Source organism: Schistocerca cancellata, chromosome 5, assembly GCF_023864275.1.
Source record: "Schistocerca cancellata isolate TAMUIC-IGC-003103 chromosome 5, iqSchCanc2.1, whole genome shotgun sequence".
Lineage (NCBI taxonomy): Eukaryota > Metazoa > Arthropoda > Insecta > Orthoptera > Acrididae > Schistocerca > Schistocerca cancellata.
The window spans coordinates 505,720,092-505,745,635 of NC_064630.1; the positions used below are offsets into that span (position 1 = coordinate 505,720,092).

General features: G+C 41.8%; 1 protein-coding gene across 1 annotated transcript in view; it reads right to left on the reverse strand.

Moving 5' to 3' along the window:
• The window catches only part of LOC126187596 (RNA polymerase-associated protein CTR9 homolog), a 108,127-nt gene extending 84,019 nt beyond the window's left edge, over positions 1–24,108 (reverse strand). The window contains exons 1-6 of the mRNA XM_049928783.1: positions 23,977–24,108; positions 23,691–23,789; positions 6,614–6,853; positions 5,951–6,219; positions 3,167–3,362; positions 2,922–3,029 (exon numbers count right to left, since the gene is read on the reverse strand). Coding sequence (XP_049784740.1) covers positions 2,922–3,029; positions 3,167–3,362; positions 5,951–6,219; positions 6,614–6,853; positions 23,691–23,789; positions 23,977–24,021 — 957 coding nt within the window. The 5' untranslated portion in view covers positions 24,022–24,108. The remainder of the gene's footprint in view (positions 1–2,921; positions 3,030–3,166; positions 3,363–5,950; positions 6,220–6,613; positions 6,854–23,690; positions 23,790–23,976) is intronic.
• Between the last annotated feature and the right edge of the window lie 1,436 nt (positions 24,109–25,544).

Here is a 25,544-nt window from a genome sequence, read left to right on the forward strand (position 1 = left end):
AAAAACAGTGGATGTCCATCATCACTTGCTTGCACAGCAAATTGACACAAATTACCCCCATTCATAGTTTTCAAGCGAAAGACTTTACTGAAATCTGAAGTGTTTCCAAAAACTGTAATTGTACGAGCAAACGAAACTGGGTGATTTGCGGAGGACATGGTGGTGAAATAGATTAGGCATGTGAGGAATCGTCGTCCTGGCGCAATGCTTGGTTTACGCAGTCTGTTGGTATTAGATGCGTACGCAGGCCATACAACACCTGCAGTAAAATGAAAATTAGAGGAAAGCGAAACGTACTTGGCGGTAATTCCAGGTGGGATGACGTCAATTCTACAACTATTTGATGTCTGTTTGAATAAACAATTTAAGGACAAGATTAAATGCATGTACACAGACTGGCTTTCGAAAAGCGACAGACAACTGACACCAACGACGTGTAAAACACACAAGTTTGTCCCAAGTGCGCCAATGGATTTATGATGCATGGAAGTGTGTTCAAAATCACTGTGCAACAAGCATTTAAAAAATGTTCGATATCCAATGCACTAGATGGTAAGGAGGACGATGCTCTGTATGAAGAAATGAGTAACAAAGAATCGAGTGATAGTGATTCCGAATCATGCTAATATGTTAAACATTTTTTATAAGATGTATTACAAACCTAATAAAATTTTATTTTAAATTTCAGCATTTAATTTCTAAGTTATTTTCATTCCTATTTTATAAGCGTTGCTACTCTGTGTTGCACAGGATAGAAAAATGTGGAGAGCTGCATCAAACCAGTCTACGAACTGAAGACGACAACAACAACACACACTGCATTTGAAGCCATCACTAAAAATCTACAGGGAAATCTGACTGGCAAGACTGTTTGGGGTGTATGTCAATATGACCAACTCTACGTTCAGAATTTTTTCCTACCTGTGAGAAGAGATGGTTACTAATAGGAACTTTTATGAATCGTGAATCACATGCAGTATTCTCTTCACCATAAGAACAATATGAACATAAACATTATGTCATGTATTCTTTCGTGTTTGCTGCTATCTCATTTAAATCCTGTCTGCCTAATAAACTACGAAACTAGAGTGAGATGACAGCAAACGCGGAAGAATATACATATCATGTCATGTTTATATTCGTATTATTCTTATGCTGAATAGTGATACAGTCAGAAATGAAGCACAGCAACTGACTAGATTTTTAAATCTAAGATGACTAATTTCTGCAAAGGTTTCCAAACGGAGAAAAATTTTCACTAAATTCTCCTTCAGAACATCTTCTGTCATACGGAGTGTATTATTTGGTACTTGTTGATCATTATCAAAGATAGCAGTAGTGTAAGTAACAACAAATAGCAGTCACTTGCCACTGTTTCGCTAACGAGACAATTCCTCTCTTTTTTTAGTGTAAGTGGTGGTAGTGTGCACAAAAGCAAGCCGTGGTGCGGCGGCGACAGGTCGTAAACATTCATTACCAGAATGCTCGAACAATGCACGACACAGTACAATAATGCATTTTCAGCTTAGTGACATAAACACCTATAGCAAAGAGAAAGGCACTTATCAGATCATAGCACAATAAGCAACCGATTCAAACCAGATGAAGCACATGAAAAAGGAAGGGTACCCGTATAAATACAGATGCATAGCAATGGCTACCTGGTAAAGCTTAACTGCTAAGCTTGCCACACGAAAACTTAAGTAAAAACGAATATAGGCACAAAATATCGTGACAAGCTAAATTACATTCTAGATGATAGGTTAACTCTCAGAAAAATCTCCCATCAACATCGTTTGGTTGCAGATGACAAGCTACCTGTAGTAAATAATCCAGAAAAATCATGCACGCCAAGTGTAAAGGTATTAACAAAAGCAAACGAACTATTGTTTGAACTAAATGATGTGTCGACAGAGGGGCCGACACAGTGTTATTTTGAGGGGGCCGAATAGGCACGCTATAAGCTCACCCAGAATATCGTGAAGTCTGAAACAGGACACTCAATGAATGCTAATAAGAAAAGTACGTTGCTTTGGGAATACTTAACTTTAATCCATCCATTTTGGTATACATCGTTTTTGTTGAGACATGCTTTAGACGATAATTATCAATTGCTATGTAAGGCTAATGGCGCCTTGCTAGGTCGTAGCCATGGACTTAGCTGAAGGCTATTCTAACTATCTGCTCGGCTAATGAGCGATGCTTAGTCAGTGTAGTCGCTAGCAAAGTCGTCGTGCAACTGGGGCGAGTGCTAGTCCGTCTTTCTAGACCTGCCATGGGGTGGCGCTAGGTCTGCAAGTACTGACAGTGGCGACACGCGGGTCCGACACGTACTAATGGACCGCGGCCGATTTAAGCTACCACCTAGCAAGTGTGGTGTCTGGCGGTGACACCACACTAAACATCCACATAGTTTTGTAATCATTTAATAAAAATGTTCACATTACAGAATAAATAAAATGGAAACCCACTGACGATGGAACAGTGGTGCTGAAACATCTTTGGGTACTGAGAACAAATGCTGTTTCGCATAACTGGTGGACCTCACTTCCTACAAATTAGTAGAGTTGGGTTTTGTTAATGTTGGTTTGTTAATTCATTATGAAGAAAATGAACTACAAAACCACCGTATACTCAAAGACTGAAGAAAAAAGTGATCGGTTCTTTTAGCTTGCTACAGAGTAATAATGACAGATGAAAAGATAGGAAATGCAACAAATGTGTTTCTGCCACCTTCGTTAACATTTAGGTATGTTGCCATCTGTTAAATGATGGTTTTCTTGTATCTTATTTTATTTTAATTTAATACACATTTGCTCATCTAATATAAATTTTCTACAGTATAGTAGCTTTAATTTATATTAAAGTGCTGTTGACACTTTCCCGTTGCCACATATTTCAATTATCATCTTAAAGACTACCTGAACGTGAAATGCACGTGCTAGCTGGTAACAGCTTTCAGCCCTCATTGCTTCATTTTCGGTGTTGTGAAATGCATGTAGTGCCAGATGCTGCACTTTGTTGTAATCCTGAGAAAATAATGTCAAACTTTTAGTAATATGTAAAATGAGCAACTTGGATACTCAAATGATCGGTATTTTAGTGAATATTAAGATCAATAATTTTTAGATAATTTAAAACAAGTACTTATGCATAATTAACATACCTTCTTGAAAAAGAAGTGATTTGCTAGATGATTTAGTACCATTGGATTTGTTGAGTCTATTGTATATGCTTTAGATAACATCTGAACTCCTGTTCGGATAGATTCTGGTTCTTGTTGATTTAATTTTAAAATGGCCAATCCAACAAGTGCCCCAACACATTGTGCATCCAACTGCAAGGCACGTTCAAATGCCAACCTTGGAACATAATATGTATTGCATACAAAATTCACAGCGGGTCTACAATTAACATTGAGGAATAAAATTGCAGTGGATAAGAGGTAATTTATTCCACTTTTAGAGGGCAAAGGTAGCTCCACGTTTAGAATTTAAACACCATAATACATAAGTTTCATTTCTATGGATGTAATCTGAAACCAAATTATGAAAATGTGGACAAGACTACCAGAAGTTAAGAAAATTACACTACTTGAGACATTTAGTCATAACACCAAATAAATTCTCAAAAACTTTCTGAATTAGGAGACATAGCTAATTCCTTTCAAATTATCATTCACTACCTTGCACTCATAAGATTCATATGCTGTTGTAAATATCACATAGCAATTTGATATCAATGACAGCATCCTGTATGAAAAGCTGTAACGTAAGGTGTAAGGATACAATAAAACAAGCAGCGGTGCACAGTGTGTATACTCTTTTTTTTATTAATGAAGGACAAATGAAATGGACATGTAACAAATGTTTCACAGAAAGGAATTTTAAGATATATTCAGAAAATAATGTCACACAACTGTATACATGGCTATGTCATAAATATCAAGTTGTCATAAAAACTAAAACAGGCTAAAAGTGTGTGTGGTTGCTCATGTGCTGAAGTATTGTTTGACTTTAAGTGTTGGCACAAAAATATTGTTTGTTCGAAAGTGTTCCACTGTTAAGATGTAAGGAAAGAAGTTGTCAAGAAAAAGAGCATAAATGATTTGAGTACTCTATCAATACAAGTGAAATCTTAACAAGGTAAAACAATGAATGTGTGTGTGTGTGTGTGTGTGTGTGTGTGTGTGTGTCATTTATTGTTGACGAAGGTCTTAATGGCTGAAAGCTTTATTTGTGACAGTCTTTTTGTTGTACCTATCTGTGACTCAGCACCTCCGCACTATGTCATAGGAACAATTATGTAGTGGTTATAATAGAAGGAAACATTCCACGTAGGAAAAATATACCTAAAAACAAAGATGATGTGACTTACCAAATGAAAGTGCTGGCAGGTCGACAGACACACAAACGAACACAAACACACACACAAAATTCAAGCTTTCGCAACAAACTGTTGCCTCATCAGGAAAGAGGGAAGGAGAGGGAAAGACGAAAGGGTGTGGGTTTTAAGGGAGAGGGTAAGGAGTCATTCCAGTCCTGGGAGCGGAAAGACTTACCTTAGGGGGAAAAAAGGACGGGTATACACTCGCACACATACACATATCCATCCACACATATACAGACCCGAAGGTGTCTGTATATGTGTGGATGGATATGTGTGTGTGTGTGTGTGTGTGTGTGTGTGTGTGTGTGGGCGCGCGCGCGCGAGTGTATACCCGTCCTTTTTTCCCCCTAAGGTAAGTCTTTCCGCTCCCGGGACTGGAATGACTCCTTACCCTCTCCCTTAAAACCCACATCCTTTCGTCTTTCCCTCTCCTTCCCTCTTTCCTGATGAGGCAACAGTTTGTTGCGAAAGCTTGAATTTTGCGTGTATGTTTGTGTTCGTTCGTGTGTCTGTCGACCCGCCAGCACTTTCATTTGGTAAGTTACATCATCTTTGTTTTTAGGAACAATTATGTAGTTTAGACAGAAGTCATACTGCCAATTGTTGTAAATAGCTAACACACAATAGCTTTGGAGATATTAAGGAAAGCATTTTCTTAAACCGTTAGACATGTGAGACTTTGACAAAGGCAATTTTAGAACAATTTTTGATTTCACCCTCAAAGGATGATATACAACACATTTTGAATCTACTGCTTTAATTAGATATACAGAGTGGTTACTCAATAACACTTTGTAGTAAAAGAGTTTAGTAACCATAGGAAAGCAAAATAAGGAAGGATTTGAATTGAAGAAGACAAACAGCTTTCAGACTACATAATTATTAGTCAATTTCACCTATCAATGAAATATGTACTACATGTCACTGTACAATATGTACATTGTGTAGACCTATTACTATTTTAGTGACAGCTGTGTTCTGGCATACATTTCAATACTTTAACGTATGTCTCTGAGCTTAAAAATAGAACTTCATGTTGCTGTGTCTTCCTTGCATGTAGCTCTAAAGATAAAGATTTTTTTTAAACTGAAAGTAATCCCACTCATGGTCTTGACAGATAATAAATATTACATTGAAGCAAAGAGACTATAGTGTTCTGCACACAATGCCCTTCAGTACAAAATTTCATCCTTAACACAGCTAATGGCTAGGGAATACCACAGTGTCAAAATGTTTGGAATGAAATAGTAATGGATGATTATCTAACCTACTACTTATGTAAATACTATTGTACAAAAATTAAAAATGTGAGCTGTACCGTACAACATGAAATCTAGCACTGTCACTGACAGATGAAAAATACTGTTAGCTAGGAAATTACTCAAAACAGTGTATGCATCTAGTAGCACAGTTATGTGTGTTGTTCTTTCTAGAAAGGAAATAATAAAATTACTTTATTTACTGGAAGCCCAATAATCACATTTATATTACATCATGTTATACATATTTTTAACATATTTCTGATAGTTACACGCACTGAGACAGAAAGAAAATTTGTTACCTAGCTTTTTCCTGATTTCCAAGCTTCATGAAACAATGTCCCATACCAAGCCTAACAGCAGCTGGACACTGTGGGTTAGTGCGAAGTGCCTTCTTATAGAAAGCCAAAGCTCCTCTGTAATCTTTCTTGTTAAATGCAATGCAGGCTTTACCCAGCAATGATGGAATATTATTTGGGGACTGATTTAGCACAAAATTAAACTGTGCATCTGCCTGTTCCATTTTATCGCCTTCCAACAGACAGAAATATGCTCGACCCAAAAGATGGTTCTGCAAAATAATAATAATGTTGTAGGATACATCAATCAATCTAGAATGTAACAATAAGGCTTCATAATTCTCATCTTTGAGACAATATGGGGTGAAGTGTTATCTCAGCTGAATGAGGATAAGGAAGGAAATCAGCAGGACTACTAGAAAAAAATATTGTTAACCAATGTATTAAGGATATAACTTCTTCAAATTTAGAGTTAAAAATAAGAGAAGTAGATAACAAATAAGAATGAAGCAACTGGAATAAAGTACGACCTATTGCCACAAAAATCATTCAAGACAATGACAATCAAAGCATTATGCCTTAGACAACAACTCACATCACAAAACTACAGGATGTGTTAAACTTCCACACTTCAATGATTAATGTGTGTGGCTAATGAATACGTACCTGATCATACATAATAATTTTGTCAGCTGTTGTGTAGAGCAATGTCGCTTTAGTGAAGAGCTCTCTCTTCTTATCTTTGTTCTTTTCCCTATTGGCCTCTTGTACATAATATGCTGCCAGCATATCCAAAGCTCGCATTTGGTCTTTTTCGAAGTCTCTGTAGTCGATGTTAGCATCTGTCCGAGATGCTTCCAATATCTTAATGAAGTCATCAATTTTTTCTTGCTTATAATATTCCAACTGAAATAATGTAAAGATACTGTGATTATTCTCACGGATACACCACATATGACAAAAGATGTTAACAATGTACTTATTTTCTATAAATAATACCCATGTGTAACACCATAAAAAGAGAAGTAAGGTTGCTATACATCTGCACCTATTTTCCATGGTCTTCTTTCTGCTAATGCAAGATCCTTGTCTATAAAAATAGGTGTAGTGTTTACTATTCATTTTCTTGCAGACAGTACCACTTAGAAGCATCCCTAATGGTCTTATTTCCCAACAGCATCACTGGGTGTGCCTCGGTTTTAGTTGCCAATATGCAAATTTCGGTCTCAATAAATAATCTGTTAAGGCTTTCCATTGAGCAAGACAGTATCTTTAAGTAGCTGATTTTTGTTCATCTGCAATTTCAAATGAGGCAGAGCTGGTTATTGCTCACCTAAACCTATTCTTGAGGATGTGCCTGCAACATGGAATTAATCAGAACCATCAAAATCTTTTCCATCTCTTTAAAGCTGGTCACTTGTTATAGTAGCATACGGTAGATACTGTATCTCTCAAGACTGACTAATTTCAACCACACACGTTTCAAAAGGAAAGTTCTCACAAGACGACATTCATATTACAAGTCTGAAAGGCTGGCTAGTACTTCAGGAGAAATGTCAGTATTACTGACAGACACTCGTGAAAGTACTTATTCTATTCTAGCTTTAGGAATTAATAGTCTCGTTCTCGGAAGGGGGGAGAGAGACTGAGGACGGCACACTTAGACAACGGAACGAGAGGGAACAAGGCCTCCCCTTGATCTCACAACAGGTTAGTTGCCCCCAATCTATCCATTTCCCCTCCCTGAGGTACAAACTATTACCTCCAAAAGTTAGGATAGTGTATGTACTTTTATATGTGTCTTTTGATAATACTGAGATTTCTTGTACTGGTCAACAGTTCTGTCTCATATACAAGGTGTCACTTACAAGAGTCAGGGGCATATTCTCTGGTATTTTGACAGATACTTGCAATTTCGTTTTTGTAATGTGTATCTGGAGTCATTCCATACAAATATTGCCCACCATGTCTTTCATGCAATGCCCACTGCCAACAAAAACAATTTGTTTCCTGCTAAAAACAAAATTATTTTTAAAGCAGAATTTTATGTGCCCATTCGATAGAGCAGCCCCAACTTAGTCTAGTGCTATATTTATTTTATCGGTATGCATTGACAGGAAACGTAAAACACAAAAATTGAAAAAGTACTCCATCAGCACTGAGGTACGGTGGTAGCAGCCAACATGGGCCAAGATGGTCCTGTCGCTTTTGGAGTACTGAATATTCTTCATGTTTTATTGTTTCTGTTCATAAATATCAATAAAGCAAATATTGCACTAAGGTAATTTTAGACCACGGTATCAAATGGGCATGTATAATTTCATTGTAAAAATAATTTTGTTCGGAATGGGAAGCAAACTGACAATGGGTGTTGCTTAAAAGGCATGAAGAGCAGTATTTTTTTGGCTGACTCCACTTACACATTGCATAAACAAAATTGAAAATATCTGCTGAAACGTCAGAGAAAATGCACCTGACTACTCTTAGAAGAGAGACTGGTGGGTGCTCTCTCTCTCTCTCTCTCTCTCTCTCTCTCTCTCTCTCTCTCTCTCTCTCTCTCTCTCCCCCCCCCCCTCCCCCCTTTCATTTATGCATCTAAAAATGTTGATGACATTTGTTTATTGGTATGGGATCATGTTATTTAGTAATTTTAACTTATTTAGATCTAAAAGTGCCCACTTGTTGGTCACTTCCCACTGCACTACACTATATGTGGTATAAGAGAAAAGCAATAAATCAATTTTTTAGAATAATCCTGAAGTTGTACTGAAATATGTTGCTCTCAATACATTCTGAAGGCATGTATTAGTACCAGAAAAAAAGTGATGAATCAATGGCTTGGGATGATCCAGTTGTTTCGCTGAAATGCAGTTTTCCATGTACCTGCCCTTACAGCTGGATGGTAAGGCTGGGGTATAAGGACCAACCCCATAAAGCCAGAGCTTCTGCTCTTTTTGGATGAATGTTCTGTATCTCTATATAAAGCAGATCCACAGCAAGTGGACTGATGGACCCCAACTGACTATCTCCAATCTGAACAAAATTTTGCACAGAGGCTCCTTCTTGAATAAAACCAAGCTTAGCAACATTTGAGTTCAAGACAAAAACAGAATAATAAAAAAAAGAATCATGGTTTGATGGCGCTTTCAGTAGGAAACTGAAAAAAATGTTGTGAGAGTTCTACAACAGTTTTAGTAAAAATTATAATGACTTAAAAGTAATACTAGTAATAATCCAAAACAGATTACATGAGATGCACAACCTCCAAGCCTCTATCACACATTTGTTTCCATTTGCAACAATTCTTACAACAAAATGTGAGCAGGGACTGCTAGCAAGTAATTTTAAGGGGAAACACCATCACTGACCCCAAAATATCAACTTTGAGACTAGCCTCAAGGTGCACATGAACCACACAACTCAAATGCCTGCAAGTTTCCCTCCTGCTATAGTGGTGTGCAAGGAAGAAGGGAGGTATGTAGTGTGCTTTGCAAAGATGAGTGCTCTACCCACTGCTTACCCCAGTAATTGGAAACACTGTGACAAGTGCCGACCTGGGTCACTGTTCTTGCTGGAAAAATTACCATATGCTTGAAAAACTATCGCAACAGTTGATGTTTACTTTATGCCACCTGTGATGAACATTATAGTGGCTAAGTATCTTCACCATACCTAAACTAATATAAAAACCCATGCAGAAAGACACTATTGGCCAGAGCCACTGTGCACCACACCGCCACATAACTCCTTCTGTGAACACCACTATATCGATACGGCATCTGCTAATGTCTGAAATGAACATAACAAGGGCAAGATAATCCTTAGCCCACTGTGTTTAGACATTAAACAACATTTACAAAGTGAGTGACATTGTTCGCAGATCTCCAATCCATTATCTGTCAGGTAACTGACTGTGTGGGTGTGTGGGGTGCATGCAAGGTTTTTCGAGATTAGGCGACTCTTCATCCAATCCAGATAACGATAGCTGAAGGCAGCCCAGACGCAACAGTGTAAGATTGAAAGAAGCGCCTCCCACAGGTGAGAGCACTAAAATCCTAATGGTTAACTGTCATAGCTTTCACAACAAAGTGCCAGAGTTAGTAGTGCTCCTGAAAAGCAGTGAAGCTCACACACAGCTAGGCATAGAAAGCTGGTTGAAACCTAAAATTAAAAGCAGTGAGATTTTTGGGAAAAATTTAAGTGTAAATCAAAAGGGTATGCTAATGGGAAATGGAGATGGGGTATTTGTCACAGCAGACGAGAAATTCAAACCCACCAAGATAGAAACTAAAGCTGCATGTGAGACTGTTTGGGCTAGACTAAGTATCAGGGATGGGCATAAAATAACAACTGTATCGTTCTATCGCTCACCAGACTCATCTCCTGATGGAACTGAAAAACTTACAGTAAACTTCAGTTCACTTGTATGTAAGTTCTCCAGTCATACTGTAATCATAAGTGGAGATTTTAATCATACAACAATCAACTGCGAAAATTACAGTTTTGTTAGTTGTGGGCATGGTAAGACATCCTGTGAAATATTACTAAATGCCTTCTTTGAAAACTACTTATAACAGATGAAATACACGGTGTTTGGAAATTCCCATTACAAACTTCTAGGACTCGCAGAAGGGAGCGAGTAGACTTTGAAATGCAACCCACATCTGGAAACGTATCATTTCGATGCAACAACCATTTGAAAACACGTTGGTAATGTGACCACTTTTATATGTAATTGATTAGGATTGGCCCAGTACATCACTTGTTTTACAGTTCCACTTGTTAACAGCCCAAGAAATTGCCTATGTACTCATTGATGCAGTACAGCCTCTTCCAACTTGGGTGAGTGGCACCTCCTTGGAGCACTGCAGTGCAAAATGAGATATGTGCGTGAACAATGTACTGTTGGAAAGAGCAAACTCTCAAGTTTTACATGGTTTCCACTTGGTAGCACCAGTGTACGCCCACTTCAGTTGTAGTAAGAAAGCATTTTGTGTTCTACATTTTGCACAGTGTGGGTCAGTAATAACTGTTCAGCGTGACTTTCGTACTAGGTATGGCGTAGATCCTCCTACAGTATAGAGCATTAGACAATGGCTTGGGCAATTCCAAGTAACACGTTGTTTGCCTACATTCACCATGCAGCTTGACAGCTCAACATGCCTCCAATGTCCATTGGCATGTCTTACATTGATGTTTACACATGACACCACACAAAATTCAGCTACTAAAACCCTTCATGAAGGTAATAAACAAGGACACATGGAGTTCTGCAATTTTGTTCTTAGCAAGATGGAGGATGACAGTTTCCTTCCACTCTTAGTGTTTAGTAACGAGGTAACATTCCATTAAATCAAGATTTTAAACATGGCTGAAACAAAAACTGTTGAAATTCTTCACGGTAAATGATAACAGCCAAACAGTTGCAGTTTCCATTTAAATGGAAAAGTAAACTGTCATAATGTGCAATTATAGAGTACGGCACAACTACATGAAGTTGTACAACATGAGAAGGGCTCTCCAAAATTTAATGTGTTTTGTGCAGTTTCAGGAAAAGGTGTATGGTCCATTTTTCTTTGCTGAGACCACTGTTACAGGAAGCACATTTTTGAATATGCTTGAGAACTTTCTTTTTCCACAGATGGAGACTGATTTGAAACACTTCATTAACCAGCAGGATGGGACACCACCACATTGGCATCTGGAAGTGCGGGAGTTTTTAAATCAAAGGATTACTGAATGACGAACTGGTTGCACTGGACCAAATGATTCAGCCTTAGATTACTGACTTCCACAGTTACCGGACCTGACTGTAGGTGATTATTTCTTGTGGGGGTTTACGAAACACACTGCTTATATGCCTCCGTTACCCACATCAATGAATGAATTGAGACATCGTATAACAGCAGCTGTGTAAGCTGTAACTCAAGACTTGCTCCCTGCAGTGTGGGAACAGTTTGAATACAGCATTGACATATGCCGTGCTTTTCAAGGAGGGCATACTGAACACCTATGAAAAGGTATGGGAAAAAAGAAACTTTTTGAATTTCCCTATTCATAAAAAAACACAATTCAACATATATGTTTATTAGTTTCGGAAACACAGACATGCCAAATCAGATGATTCTTCCTGATACACCCTGTATGTTCAGCAAACTAGACAAAAAAAGATGTTGTGCCATATTTCAATGAGGAAGATGAAACTTTTAGCACAGGGCAGGAGCATGTGTAGAGGAACTATGGCTCAAGTTTAAAAAATAGTTGACCATGCACAGGATATATATATATATGTACCCAGTAGAACAGTTCAAATGGGAGGGAACCTCCATGGTATACAGTCGCTGTAAATAAACTTCTAAAGAAACAGAGCTTACAGTGTAATAGGTGCAAAACAAAGCATGGGACCATATGTAAAGAGGTGCTGAATGAAACGCATCTGGCTGCCTAAGACAGCAATGCATGATGCCTTCAATGATTACAATGATTACCATAGCAGAATACCATCACATTATCTTTCGCAAAATACAAAGAATTTCTGGTTGTGTGTAAGGGGTGTTAGTGGCACCACAGTTAGTGTTCAGTCCCTAGTGAAGGAGACAGGAACTGAAATTGAGGGTAGAAAAATCTGAAATGCCTAACTCCATTTTGAAATACTCCGTTATAAAGAAACGCCAAGGAGAACTGTACCACTTTAATCCTCGTACCACTGTTAAGATGAGTGAAATAAGTATTAGTGTCAGTGGTGCTGAGAAACAGCTGAAATCATTAAAACTGAACAAAGCTCCAGGGCCTGATGGAATCCCTATCAGATTACATAGTGAATTTGCAGCTGAGTTAGATCCTCTTCTAACTATAATCTACAACAGACCGCTTGAACAAAAAACTGTGCCCAGTTCTTGCAAAAGGCACAGGTCACACCTGTCTACAAGGATAGTAGAAATGATCCACAGAACTACTGTCCAAAATTCCTGTCACTGATTTGTTGTAGAATCTTAGAATATGGTTTGAGCTCAAACACAACGATGCATCACAAACAGAATGACCTCAACCAGCACAGATTCCAAAAAAATCGACTGTGTGAAACCCAACTCGCACTTTTCTCGCATGAATACTGAAAGCTATCGATCAAGGCAGTCACACAGATGCAGTATTTCTAGATTTCTGAAAAGCTCTTGACTTAGTACCACACCTACATGATCACATGGGGTACGAAGCGAAATTTGTGACTGGACTGAAGACTTTTTGATAGGGAGGATGTAGCATGTTATCTTGGATGTAGAGTCATTGTCAGATGTAGAAGTAATTGTGGGTGCCCAGGGAAGTGTGTTGGGAACATTGCTGTACATGTTACACATCAATGACCTTGCAGACAATATTATATTAATCTCATACTTTTTGCAGATGATGCAGTTATCTATAATGAAGTACTGTGAGAGAAGCTCCAGAAATATTCAGTCAGATCTTGATAAGATTTCAAAGTGGTGCAAAGATCGGCAACTTACTTTAAATGTTCAGAAACATAAAATTATCGCACACTTCACAAAATGAAAAAAAATTGTGGTACCCTATGACTGTAATATTGATGCTGGAATTGACCAAGTCACACAAACACCTGGGTGTAACATTTTGTAGGAATACGAAATGGAATGATCACATAGGGTCAGTAGTAGGTAAAGAAGATGGCACACTTCGGTTCATTGGTAGAATACTGGGAAGTGCAGTCAGTCAACAAAAGAGATTGCTTACAAGTCACTCAAATGAATGATTCTAGAATACTGTTTGTGTTTGTGGAACCCATACCAAATAGGACTAACAGGGATATTGAACATATACAGAGAAGGGCAGCATGAATGGTCACAAAACGGTTTTATCCGTGGGAGAGTGTAAGGTGAATCAAGAACTATATCACTGTGAGAGATAGAGGCGAGCAACTGTGCCAGGGCTTACCCCACTTCACTACTACCAGCACCACATTGTCTTAATGCGCATGTGCTTAATGTACAAAGTGTTGCACATTAATCTAAGAGTGAAATTCAAAAGTAAAATAACTTTACCAAACTTCAACAGTGTATGCTTCAATGTATTAAAGTTAACACTGTACGGCCTGAGAATTGAATGACAGAGCAATTAATTAATACAGGTCCAAAGAAAGGGGCAATTTAAATACGGTTACCTGTAGCTAGGGCAGTTTATAGCACGTTCCATTTGGCAGTCTGCTGTGCCCACATATAAGTATAGCCAGAGAGGCAGAAGAAGGGACACTTCACATTGAGATATTAATCTGCCTGCGCCAGTCAAATGCCTGCACGCGGTGTGCCTCAGATGGCGTGAGCCAAGCAGCTACAAAAAGCACTTCTGATAAATGTACAAAGCAAACTTATGAGGATTGTACACCATCCTGCATTGCTTGGATTTCATGGAAGTAACTGCTTGTGTGCCAACCGGAATGTTGACAAAACTACATTGCAAGAGGTGAGATTATTTTCCACTTTTAAGGAGCTTTCTGGCTGACTGCAAAAATAGTTTTCAGGCTTTTGTAAATGGCGAAGGCAGGTGTAATGTACACACAGATAACTTATGTGTCTTTTAAACACTGACATAACAGAAGAAACAACCTGTTTGATATTTATACGCCGCCCCAAAAGTGTCACAGAGATACTAAAGAAACTGAACTGACAGACTCTTGAAGAAAGACAAACTATCCCCGAGAAAGTCTACTAACAAAGTTTCAAAAACTGGCTTGAAATGATGACTATGAATATACTTCAACCCCCCACTTACTGATCACATAAGGATTATGAGGATAAGATTAGAAGAATTACAGTGCACGCAGACATTCAAACAATCATTCTTCCTGCACTCTACATGTGAATGGAATGATAAGAAAACCTTATAACTGGTTCAATGGGTTTTTCTTTCTTTCTCTTTTTTTTTTCTTTTGTGGTTTTAGGGCACACAACTTCAACAGTCATTAGCGCCCAGACTATGTTAGGAATGCACCGTGAGTCACAAGTTTAAAACAGCAACGAAACGGAAAACACGATAAAAGACAGACTGAGGCATAGGATTAAAAAAAAGAAAACAGCATAATCAAATGTCCTTAGAGAGGGTTGTCAAATTGATAAAATGAAGAACGCAAGCAGCTGCTCGTGGGTCATCCGCTAAAAGGGCTTCTAGAGTACATGGCAGGCCAAGATCAAGACGCAGTGTGTTAAAATCCGGACAGGACATTAAAATGTGGCGGACCGTCAGCAATTGCCCACATGGACAGAACGGTGCCGGCGCAGCCGTCAGCAGATGGCGATGGCTGAACCGGCAGTGTCCAATTCATAACCGGGCCAAAACTACCTCCTCCCACCGAGAAGGGCGTGAGGAGGACGTCCAAGCCACGGGAAGAGGTTTCAAGACCCGAAGCTTGTTGTCTGTAAGTGCAGCCCAATCGGCATGCCACAGCGATAAAATGCGCCGACAAATGACCCTGCTAAAATCTGACGAAGGGACACAACAAGAAGCTGTCCGAGGCTGGAGGACCGCAGCCTTGGCCGCGGCATCTGCAGCTTCGTTCCCAGGGATACCGACATGGCCAGGAACCCACATAAAGCTAACCGGAGAACCGACGTCCACCAGCTGCTGAAGAGAGCATTGGATCCGGTGCACGAAAGGGTGAACCGGGTACGGATCACTGAGGCTCTGGATAGCGCTCAGGGAATCGGAGCAGATGACATATGCAGAATGTCGGTGGCGGCAGATGTAAAGAACAGCCTGGTAGAGGGCAAAGAGCTCAGCTGTGAAGACTGAACAATGGCCATGGAGCCGGTATTTGAAACTTTGTGCCCCGACAATAAAAGAACACCCGACCCCGTCATTGGTCTTAGAGCCATCTGTATAAATGAAGGTCATATTAATGAACTTCGAACGAAGTTCGACAAAACGGGAGTGGTAGACTGAACCGGGGGTAACCTCCTCCAGGAGCGAGCAGAGGTCAAGGTGGACGCGAACCTGAGCCTGGAGCCAAGGTGGCGTGCAGCTCTCGCCCACTCGAAAGGTTGCAGGGAGTGAAAAATTAAGGTGTTGAAGGAGGCGACAAAAGCGAACTCCAGGGGGTAGCAGGGCAGAGACATACAACCCGTATTGACAGTCGAGAGAGTCATCAAAAAAGGAACGATAAGACGGGTGGACAGGCATTGCCAGTAGCCGACAGGCATACCGACAAAGCAGTATATCGCGCCGGTAGGTGAGTGGCAACTCACCAGCGTCAGCATGAAGACTCTCGACGGGACTAGTATAAAACGCGCCGATCGCAAGTCGTAAACCCCGATGTTGTATGGAGTTGAGGCGGCGTAAGATGGATGGCCGTGCAGAGGAGTATACGAAGCTCCCATAATCCAGCTTGGAGCGGACGATCGACCGATATAGGCGAAGTAGGACGGTTCGATCCGCTCCCCACGACATACCACTGAGAACACGGAGGACATTTAGAGAACGGGTACAACGGGCAGCCAAATATGACACATGTGGAGACCAAGTTTCCTGTCAAATGTAAGACCTAAAAATTTTGTTGTCTCCACGAATGGGAGAGCAACGGGACCGAGTCGTAAGGACGGTGGGAGAAACTCTTTGTAGTGCCAGAAGTTAATACAGACCGTCTTCTCGGCAGAAAAACGGAAGCCATTGGCGACACTCCAGGAGTAAAGACGGTCAAGAGAACGCTGAAGACAGCGCTCCAGGAAACACGTACGCTGCGCGCTGCAATAGATGGTAAAATCGTCCACGAAAAGGGAGCCTGATACATCAGCTGGGAGGCAATCCATTATTGGATTGATCGCTATGGCGAAGAGAGCGACGCTCAAAACTGAGCCCTGTGGCACCCCATTCTCCTGGCGAAAGGTGTCCGACAGGACAGAACCCACACGTACCCTGAACTGTCGATCCATTAAAAAGGAACGAATAAAAAGAGGGAGGTGACCGCGAAGGCCCCATGTATGCATGGTGCGGAGAATGCCCGCCCTCCAACAGGTGTCGTAAGCCTTCTCCAAATCAAAGAACACAGCCGCGGTCGGGCGCTTCCGCAAGAAGTTATTCATAATGAAGGTCGACAAGGTAACCAGATGGTCAACAGCGGAACGGCGCCTACGAAATCCACATTGTACATTGGTAAGTAGGCGTCGAGACTCGAGCAGCCAAACCAATCGAGAGTTAACCATTCACTCCATCACTTTACAGACACAGCTGGTAAGCGAGATGGGTTGATAACTGGAAGGCAAGTGCTTGTCCTTCCCCGTCTTAGGAATCGGGACAACAATAGATTCGCGCCAGCATGCGGGAACATGTCCCTCAATCCAGATGCGATTGTAAGTACGAAGAAGAAAACCTTTACCCGCAGGAGAAAGGTTCTTCAGCATCTGAATATGAATAGAATCAGGCCCTGGAGCGGAGGACCGTGATCGGCCAAGTGCGTTTTCGAGTTCCCGCATGGTGAATGGGGCATTATAACTTTCACGATTCGAGGAGCGGAAGTTAGGTGGCCTAGCCTCCTCTGCCTGTTTGCGGGGGAGGAAGGCAGGGTGGTAATGAGCGGAGCTCGAAACCTCTGCGAAAAAGCGGCCGAAGGCATTGGAGACAGCCTCAGGGGCCATAAGGACGTCATTCGCGACCTCCAAGCCAGAAACTGGTGAGTGGACCTTAGTGCCAGATAGCCGGCGCAGGCTACCCCAGACAACAGAAGAAGGAGTAAAACTGTTGAAGGTGCTTGTGAAAGCAGCCCAGCTGGCTTTCTTGCTTTCTTTAATAATACGACGACACTGTGCACGTAATCGTTTATAACTGATACAATTCGCCACTGTAGGGTGGCATTTAAAGGTGCGTAAAGCATGTCGACGAGCACGTAAAGCGTCTCTACATGCTGCGGTCCACCAGGGGACCGGTACGCGACGTGGAGAAGAAGTAGGGCGAGGGATGGAATATTCAGCAGCAGTGAGAATGACTTCCGTGAGGTGTGCGACCTGACGATCGCAGCTTGTGAAGGTGTGGTCCTGGAAGGTCGCCCTGGAAGAGAAGAGCCCCCAGTCTGCTTTGGAGATGGTCCAACTAGATGAGCACAGAGAGGGGGTATGCTGCAGGAGATGGATAACACACGGGAAGTGGTCGCTCGAATATGTATCAGAAAGTGCATACCACTCAAACCGGCGTGCAAGTTGGGGAGTACATATAGAGAGGTCTAAATGGGAATAGGTGTGAGATGTGTCCGAAAGAAAAGTAGGGGCGCCAGTATTGAGGCAGACAAGATCGAGCTGGTTGAAAAGGTCTGCTAACAGGGAGCCCCTCGGGCAGGATGCTGGAGAGCCCCAAAGGGGATGGTGGGCATTGAAGTCTCCAGTTAACAAAAATGGTGCAGGTAGCTGAGCAATAAGTTGCATCATGTCTGCCCTGGTAACGGCAGACGACGATGGAGTGTAAACGGAACAAATGGAAAATGGAAAAGTGGGGAGAGTAATGCGGATGGCAAATGCCTGCAGGCCGTTGTGTCAAAACGCACAGAGGTGTAGTGTGCCAAGGCAATTTGATCGCATGGGCGTAGCTTCGTTTCCTGGAGGGCCACGACGAGCGGACGGTGCAAGCGGAGCAGCAACTTCAAGTCCTCTCGGTTGGAGCGAATGCTGCGAATATTCCAGTGAATAAGTGCCATCGTAAGAAGAAAAGGAAGATGAAAGAAGGGGTCACCTCGAAGGCCGCTGAGGGCCTGACTTCGAGCGAGCACTGCCGCCGCTATCAGTAGGCGGACAGTCATCGTCCATTGGGTCTATACGTTCATCAGCCATCTCGGGAAGATGGCCGGGAGGGGAAGCTTCCGCCGCCGGTGAACGGCCAGATGTTCGGCTACCAGCGGTGCGGCCAGGCGAAACGGATGACGGCCTGGGGCGGCAACCGCTGGGTGGTGCAGGAGAAGAAATGCGCCGTGGCGGAGAAGGAGAACTGTGCTTCCTATCAGCCTTCTTGGAAGGTCGTTTGGTGGAAGTACCGGTCGAAGGCTGGGAGGTCGAGGGACGTAGGAAGTCTGCATGGGACGGTTCCTTCTTGAAGGCCCGTGCATCTGACTTCAGGGTCTTCGTCTTAGCAGAAGCTGATGAAGGGGCTGGTGTCTGTGGGGTGATGGGAGGAAGAGGAGACGTCGACCGCGCGATCTTAGCACTGGCCGAACAGACGACCGTGGTGCTGAAGGTCAGATCGCATGTCTGGGTTGCCACCTCCCTGGTAGTCCGAGGAGAGGCGAGGACAGTACTGTATTTCCCCGCTGGGAGCAGCGTGGGCTTCCTACTAGCCAATAGCTTGCGAGCAGCCGAGGTGGACACTTTTTCTTTGACCCGAATTTCTTGGATACAGCGTTCTTCCTTATAGACAGGACAGTCGCGGGAGGATGCGGCAAGGTCACCCTGACATTTCACACAACGAGGAGACGGAGGTGGACAGTCACCCTCATGGGTATCCCTGCCACAAGTGACACATTTAGCCGCATTGGAACAAGACTGTCGAGTGTGATTGAAACGCTGACACTGGTAGCAGCGCGTAGGTGTCGGGACATAGGGGTGAACAGAAATAACTTCGTAGCCCGCCTTGATGCGCGATGGCAGCTTAACACTATCGAAGGTCAAGAAAAGTGTCCGGGTCGGTACAAGGTCATTGTTGACCTTTTTCATGACCCTATGGACAGCCGTCACGCCCTGCTCAGCGAGGAAAGATTGAATCTCCTCGTCAGTCAATCCGTCGAGGGATCTAGTATAGACCACACCACGAGACGAATTCAAAGTTCGGTGAGCCTCCACCCGGACAGGGAACGTGTACAGGAGTGTGGCCCGAAGCAGTTTTTGTGCCTGAAAGGCGCTCTCAGTTTCTAGTAATAAGGTACCGTTACGCAACCTGGTACATGATTTGACAGATCCGGCTATGGCATCTACACCCTTCTGAATAACGAAAGGGTTGACAGAAGAAAAATCCTTTACGTCCTCAGATCGAGAAACGACGAGGAACTGTGGGGCAGGCGGTAGGACTTTTGTCACTGTTGGCTGGTCATGTTTCCGTTTTTGGGCAGAAGTCGAGAGAGATGGAGTGAAATCCATTGCGGAGGAATCCCCCATGATTGCCAGCGTCTCCGATGGGGCGCTCCTTCCTTGTGGGGACCCTCTCAGAGGGCACTCCCGCCTTAGGTGAATGTTTACACCTCAGGTCACACCTCCCGAGAAACAGACGGAGGGACCAGTCGGCATGGTCAGAAGGTATCAGCTCAGGCAATCACCCCTCCCTGGGCCTCGCCTTTACCAGGGGGTACGTGCGTGCCTTACATGTCTACCCAGGGCGGGGAATTACGCGTTACCCCGTCACCGGCTACGTGTGCGAAAGCGTGGGTCGGCCTTCAGGCACGCACAGGGAGGAAGGAAGAAGAGGAAAAAGAAGAGAGAGAGGGAGAAAGAGGACAGACTGTCTCAAACGCCGAGGCGGAGACCAGAGCAGGCAAGGGGAAGAAGGCAATGAGAAGAAGGCAATGAGAAGGCAAGGAGAAGAAGGCAATGAGAAGGAGGCAAGGAGAAGAAGTCAAGGGAAAGAGTAAGGAAGACAGTGAGGTGGAGAAGAGCAAAGAAAGGAACCAACCAAAGGAAGGAAGAAACGAGAAGTGAAAAACCAAAAAGACGACAATCACAGGTCGTGGAACCGTCCGTCTCCGGACGCAGGCGCTAACTACCCCCGTGAGGGGGATGGACTCCTTTCAGTCGCCTCTTACGACAGGCAGGAATACCTCGGGCCTATTCTAATCCCCGGACCCGCAGGGGGGAGATGGTTCAATGGGACATATCCTCTGTCATGCACTTCATGATGGTTTGCAGAGTGTAGATATACATGAAGATTTGCAGATAACCAAACCTAGGGACAGAGGCACTCAACGAACTCAACTGTATGCAGAAGATTCATATCTTCCATGTTTACCTGATGCAAACCGTATCTCTGGTTGACCACTCACTCACACAACAGATATGTACATTGTCTGTGGTCTTAAAGTAATGTGCCAATACTATGCTAGTGGATGTAATGATGCGATTCATCGTTTTCTCTAGATCAATAGAGTCATCCTGCAAGTTTTGAGGAATTATTTGGTTTAATGAATAAGAGAAGCTGTCACAATAGTCTGTAAAATGTGACATATTTTAAGCAAATGATGACTGGAATGTTTCTGTTTGTTTGTTTCAGTTGTAAATATCAACTGCATATTTTTCTTTTATAATATATCATTTATTTCTTATGGACAGTGACTTACATTTTTTCTTAACTGGACCTATATAGGTCTGGAGGAGTTAGCTATCCAATGTGGGAAACAATGTTTTGGATTTTGTTTCATATTTGATCTATATAAATGAAATGACACAATGTCGGAGACTTACTGGTCTCATACAGATATGCTTTTATGTATACAGACTGAAGTGGCGAATGACAATTTGTACCAAGACCAGGAATCGAACCCAGTTCTCCTGCTTACTAGTCAGGTGCATTAGCCACTACGCTACCTTGGCACAGCGGTTCATACAACTGCACACCTCTCTCCTTGATCCAGATTCTCAGTGTCACCGGAGTCTATTTTAAATTAACCCTTATCTATGAACAGAACTGCTGAGGCTCTCCATATTCTGAAATAGCACCTCAGCATCAAATGTAAAGGGGGGACCCAACCTGAAACCCAGGTGCAGGTACTTGTACAGATACCAAAATCCAGGCTGAATCCCCCATTTACATTAGATGCTGTGGTGCTATTCCAGAACATGAAGTGCCTTGAATGGCTCTGAGCACTATGGGACTCAACATCTTAGGTCATAAGTCCCCTAGAACTTAGAACTACTTAAACCTAACTAACCTAAGGACATCACACACACCCATGCCCGAGGCAGGATTCGAACCTGCGACCGTAGGAAGTGCCTTGACAATTCTATTTGTGTATAAGGAAGAATTTAAAGTACAATGGGACAGTAGTAAGAATTTGGATAAAGGAAGGAGGCATGCCATAGTAATCCACGCACCTGTGTGAGCCATTGTGCTAAGGTGGCTTAGTGGCTAAAGCACCTGAGTAGTAATCAGGAGACCCAGGTTCGGTCCCGGCTTGGTACAAATTTTCATTCACTGCTTCAGTCTATATATGTATGATCTATGTACCTTATTCATTTTATGCGGTTGCGGTGCCAGGCTAAATTATAGTGTTGTGTGATGCCTACGTTAGGTAGTGTGGTGACCATTTTGTTGCGAGTTGGCGATGCCAGCAAATGTGCAACAACAATATTTTTTAATATACATTTCACAATAGATAGTTACAGTTGAACTTCTGATCATAACACCTGTTTTCCACTGTGTGTTTGACATTTTCAAGCTTTTAATGTGTTTGTAAGCATTAGTAACAAGAACACCGTAAACCTAAAATACACAACTCCAGTGGATGTCCTATTAGTTTGCCTGATCTTATTTCACTAATTTTTCTTGGTGTGGTCAACTATTGGTCAGCTCTCCACACTTGTATCCTCACAATGTTAATATCATCTGTCTATGGATGTGGTATCATGTTGTTAATTAACTATGAGTTATTTACTTTGTTACAGGCCAGCAAACAATTCTACATCAATCATACTCCATGATGCAGAACATATTGTATCAGAAGAATGCATATGTTGACATGGTCCATGGGTTCACAAATCCCTTTCTTGCCATCTTTGGCCGAGTGCATCACACTACCACTAAATGGAAATCAAACAACAGAAAACAAAGCAATATGCTGACATTAAGTTCAAATACTGCCATTGGAAGGGGAATATTGGACAAGAGAGATGACTGTGCTTCATGAATAAAAGGAAGAAATGTTATTTGAGATGAGAATGTATACTGAAATGATATTATTTTATTTCAAATGTGAATTTGTGTAAAATGTCTGAAAACTGGAAACATTTTGTTTATGCAAATCATGGACACACAATTTCACACGAAATTAAAATACACAAAAGCATTTCAGTTATATTTTCAATAAGAGCACCTAAATAAGACAACGAAAATTGTTGTTTCATTGAAAGTATATAGGCCTAAATAAACACAAATTACGGAGGCATATCAGTAGATATCTCAAGATTAAGTGTGTGTTTATTTCAATACCACAATAACAACACGAGAAACAATATTAACATGGATGTCCAAGGGCTAAAAATAACTAACACCTCTGATATACCAGCACAAAGTATTAAAAATTGAGAAATAATTTACCAAGGCCATTTCTTGTCCTGGACAAACTAATAGGGCGATTTGAATTGCATCCAAGTTTTCAAACAATGTTTATTTCTGAACAAAACTGGTATTAAGCTTGCGATAGTAAAAATGTGTGATTCCTAAATCTTTGCTATCTGGGCGTAATAGTTTCAAATATTAAACATAACAGATGAAAATATTTTCGTTGTGGTGTCAAAGAAAACATGGGAGGAATTATGAGATTTAATTTTTGCATTAATATACCAATGATATCTTGCTACAAACACACAAATGTAAATAGTTTAAGCTCTATACAGCATTCTTGCAACCTTTAGAGTTCTACATCTTCTCACAACGAAGGAAGGAAACATTAAAAATAGATTGATTATGTGTAGATACGAGTTTCAAAATGAAACTGCAAGAAACTTCAGTGTAGCACAGAAATTAAAACCACAAAAGCAATATAAACACTTGAACTTACCGCAAGACTAACCCAGTAGCTGAGCTGGGCATGTTCTTGTCGCAGAATACCAAGAAGTTCATCGCCATCTGGTAGCTGGTCCAAATCTAGTTCTATCACCTACGGATGGGAAAAACACAATTAACTCGTTGGTAAGGTAACATCAAATGCTGTAACGATAAACATTTCTCCGCTTGTGATTTCGAAGCTCGGATGTACGCATTTGCTAAAATTTACTCGCGAGATTCTGCAGTAGCGTTTGCACCACCAACAAAGAGAGTACAACACACTAAACCATTTCGGTTACCTCTTCACTTGTATCACGGAGCGGTATTTCTATAGATCCTGACATATTGACGTTATTTTAGCGTCAACCGTACACTACCCGCAACCATGCATCACACATCCCGATACGGACTATCTTCTGCACGAAGCTCACAGTAACAAACCAAAGATGATGTTGCTTTAAGTATGGCATTTGTTAGCCGGGATATCCCCTTCGGGATTCGGCCGCTGTATTGCAAGTCTTTTTAGTTGACGCCACTTCGGCGACTTGCGTGTCGATGATGATGAAAACGATGATGAAGGACACTCAACACCCAGTCCCCTGCCGGGAATCGAACCCAGGCAACCTTGCCCGGTAGGCGGTAAAGCAACCGCTACCCTACGGAGGCAGACGCTTTCGGGCGGACTTTCAGAGCTATCGATAATCACGGGTCAGGCTAGTAGCGGGGCTGGTTCGACAACATTTTTGCACGCAAGCGACTTATCATTTGGTGCCCTCCCCTCCCACCTTTTCCTTCGTAGTCTTTCAATCATGTCATTCTTCTCTGTTAATTATCAAACGCACTATGTACAGATCTTGCACTTGGGCGGCCCTGGCGCCCCTCTGAGCTTGGGGCACAAAGCGTCCACTACTAAATGTCCTGTGTACAAATCTTACAGCTGTGGAGCACGTGGCACCTCTCTCAGCTTAGTGTCCCAATGAGGCTTGTGCCTTACTGGCCCTGATCATACTCCAAGCATTTGCGAACTGATTTACTGTTACCGCACTGCGACTTCTACTAACAGAATCTGACTAAGAGTAAAGATTTCTAAAGGCTGGATTGTTTCCTGAAGGCTTGTGTCCAATAGCAAGTAAATTCCATAAGCAGCATCTGTAAGTACTTACCGCGGTGTTTACATCAGAAAAAAATAAGCGATTTCTTTCTACTAGTCGCTTGGGCAAGTTGCTTGCTGCAAGTACTTGCAGAAGTGTTCCCACTAGAATTACATCCTTGAAGTTTATAGTGTCATGTGCAAAATGCAGAGCAGCTGCCACCATGCTTGCGTTATTATAGTTTAAGAAAAAAAAAAACATGATGAACAAAATTTTAAGAAAAAATAAGTGTTTGTGTGAAGAAATGGATAAAGAATCGTAAACGTTTGTGTTTGCAAGAAACACTATTGAATGAACTAAAATCAGAGAATTGAGATCAGATCAAAAAATTTCTGAGAATGTCATACTATATGAAAGTTTTGAACAATTCTTGGCTTTTGTACACTTATAACAAACCAAGTATTACAGTAACTTAATGGAATAAGAGATGGAAAGCTTGTAGTCATATAGGCTCCCAAGAAAGAAGGCAGTGTATATTTTTGTTATAAAGGCACCTGTAGTAGTGTGCTATTGGCACTGATTGGATATGACTGCAGAGTTATATACTTCGATGTAGGCAGCAATGGTAAACTATCTAATGGTGAAGCTTTTGGTAACTATAAACTGTCATAGTGTCTTAATACTTTGAATTTACCATTTCCTCGAACTTTAGTGGGTAGAGCTATTCAGACAAGATATGTCAGTGTTGCTGATGATGCAATTGCTGTAAGAAAATG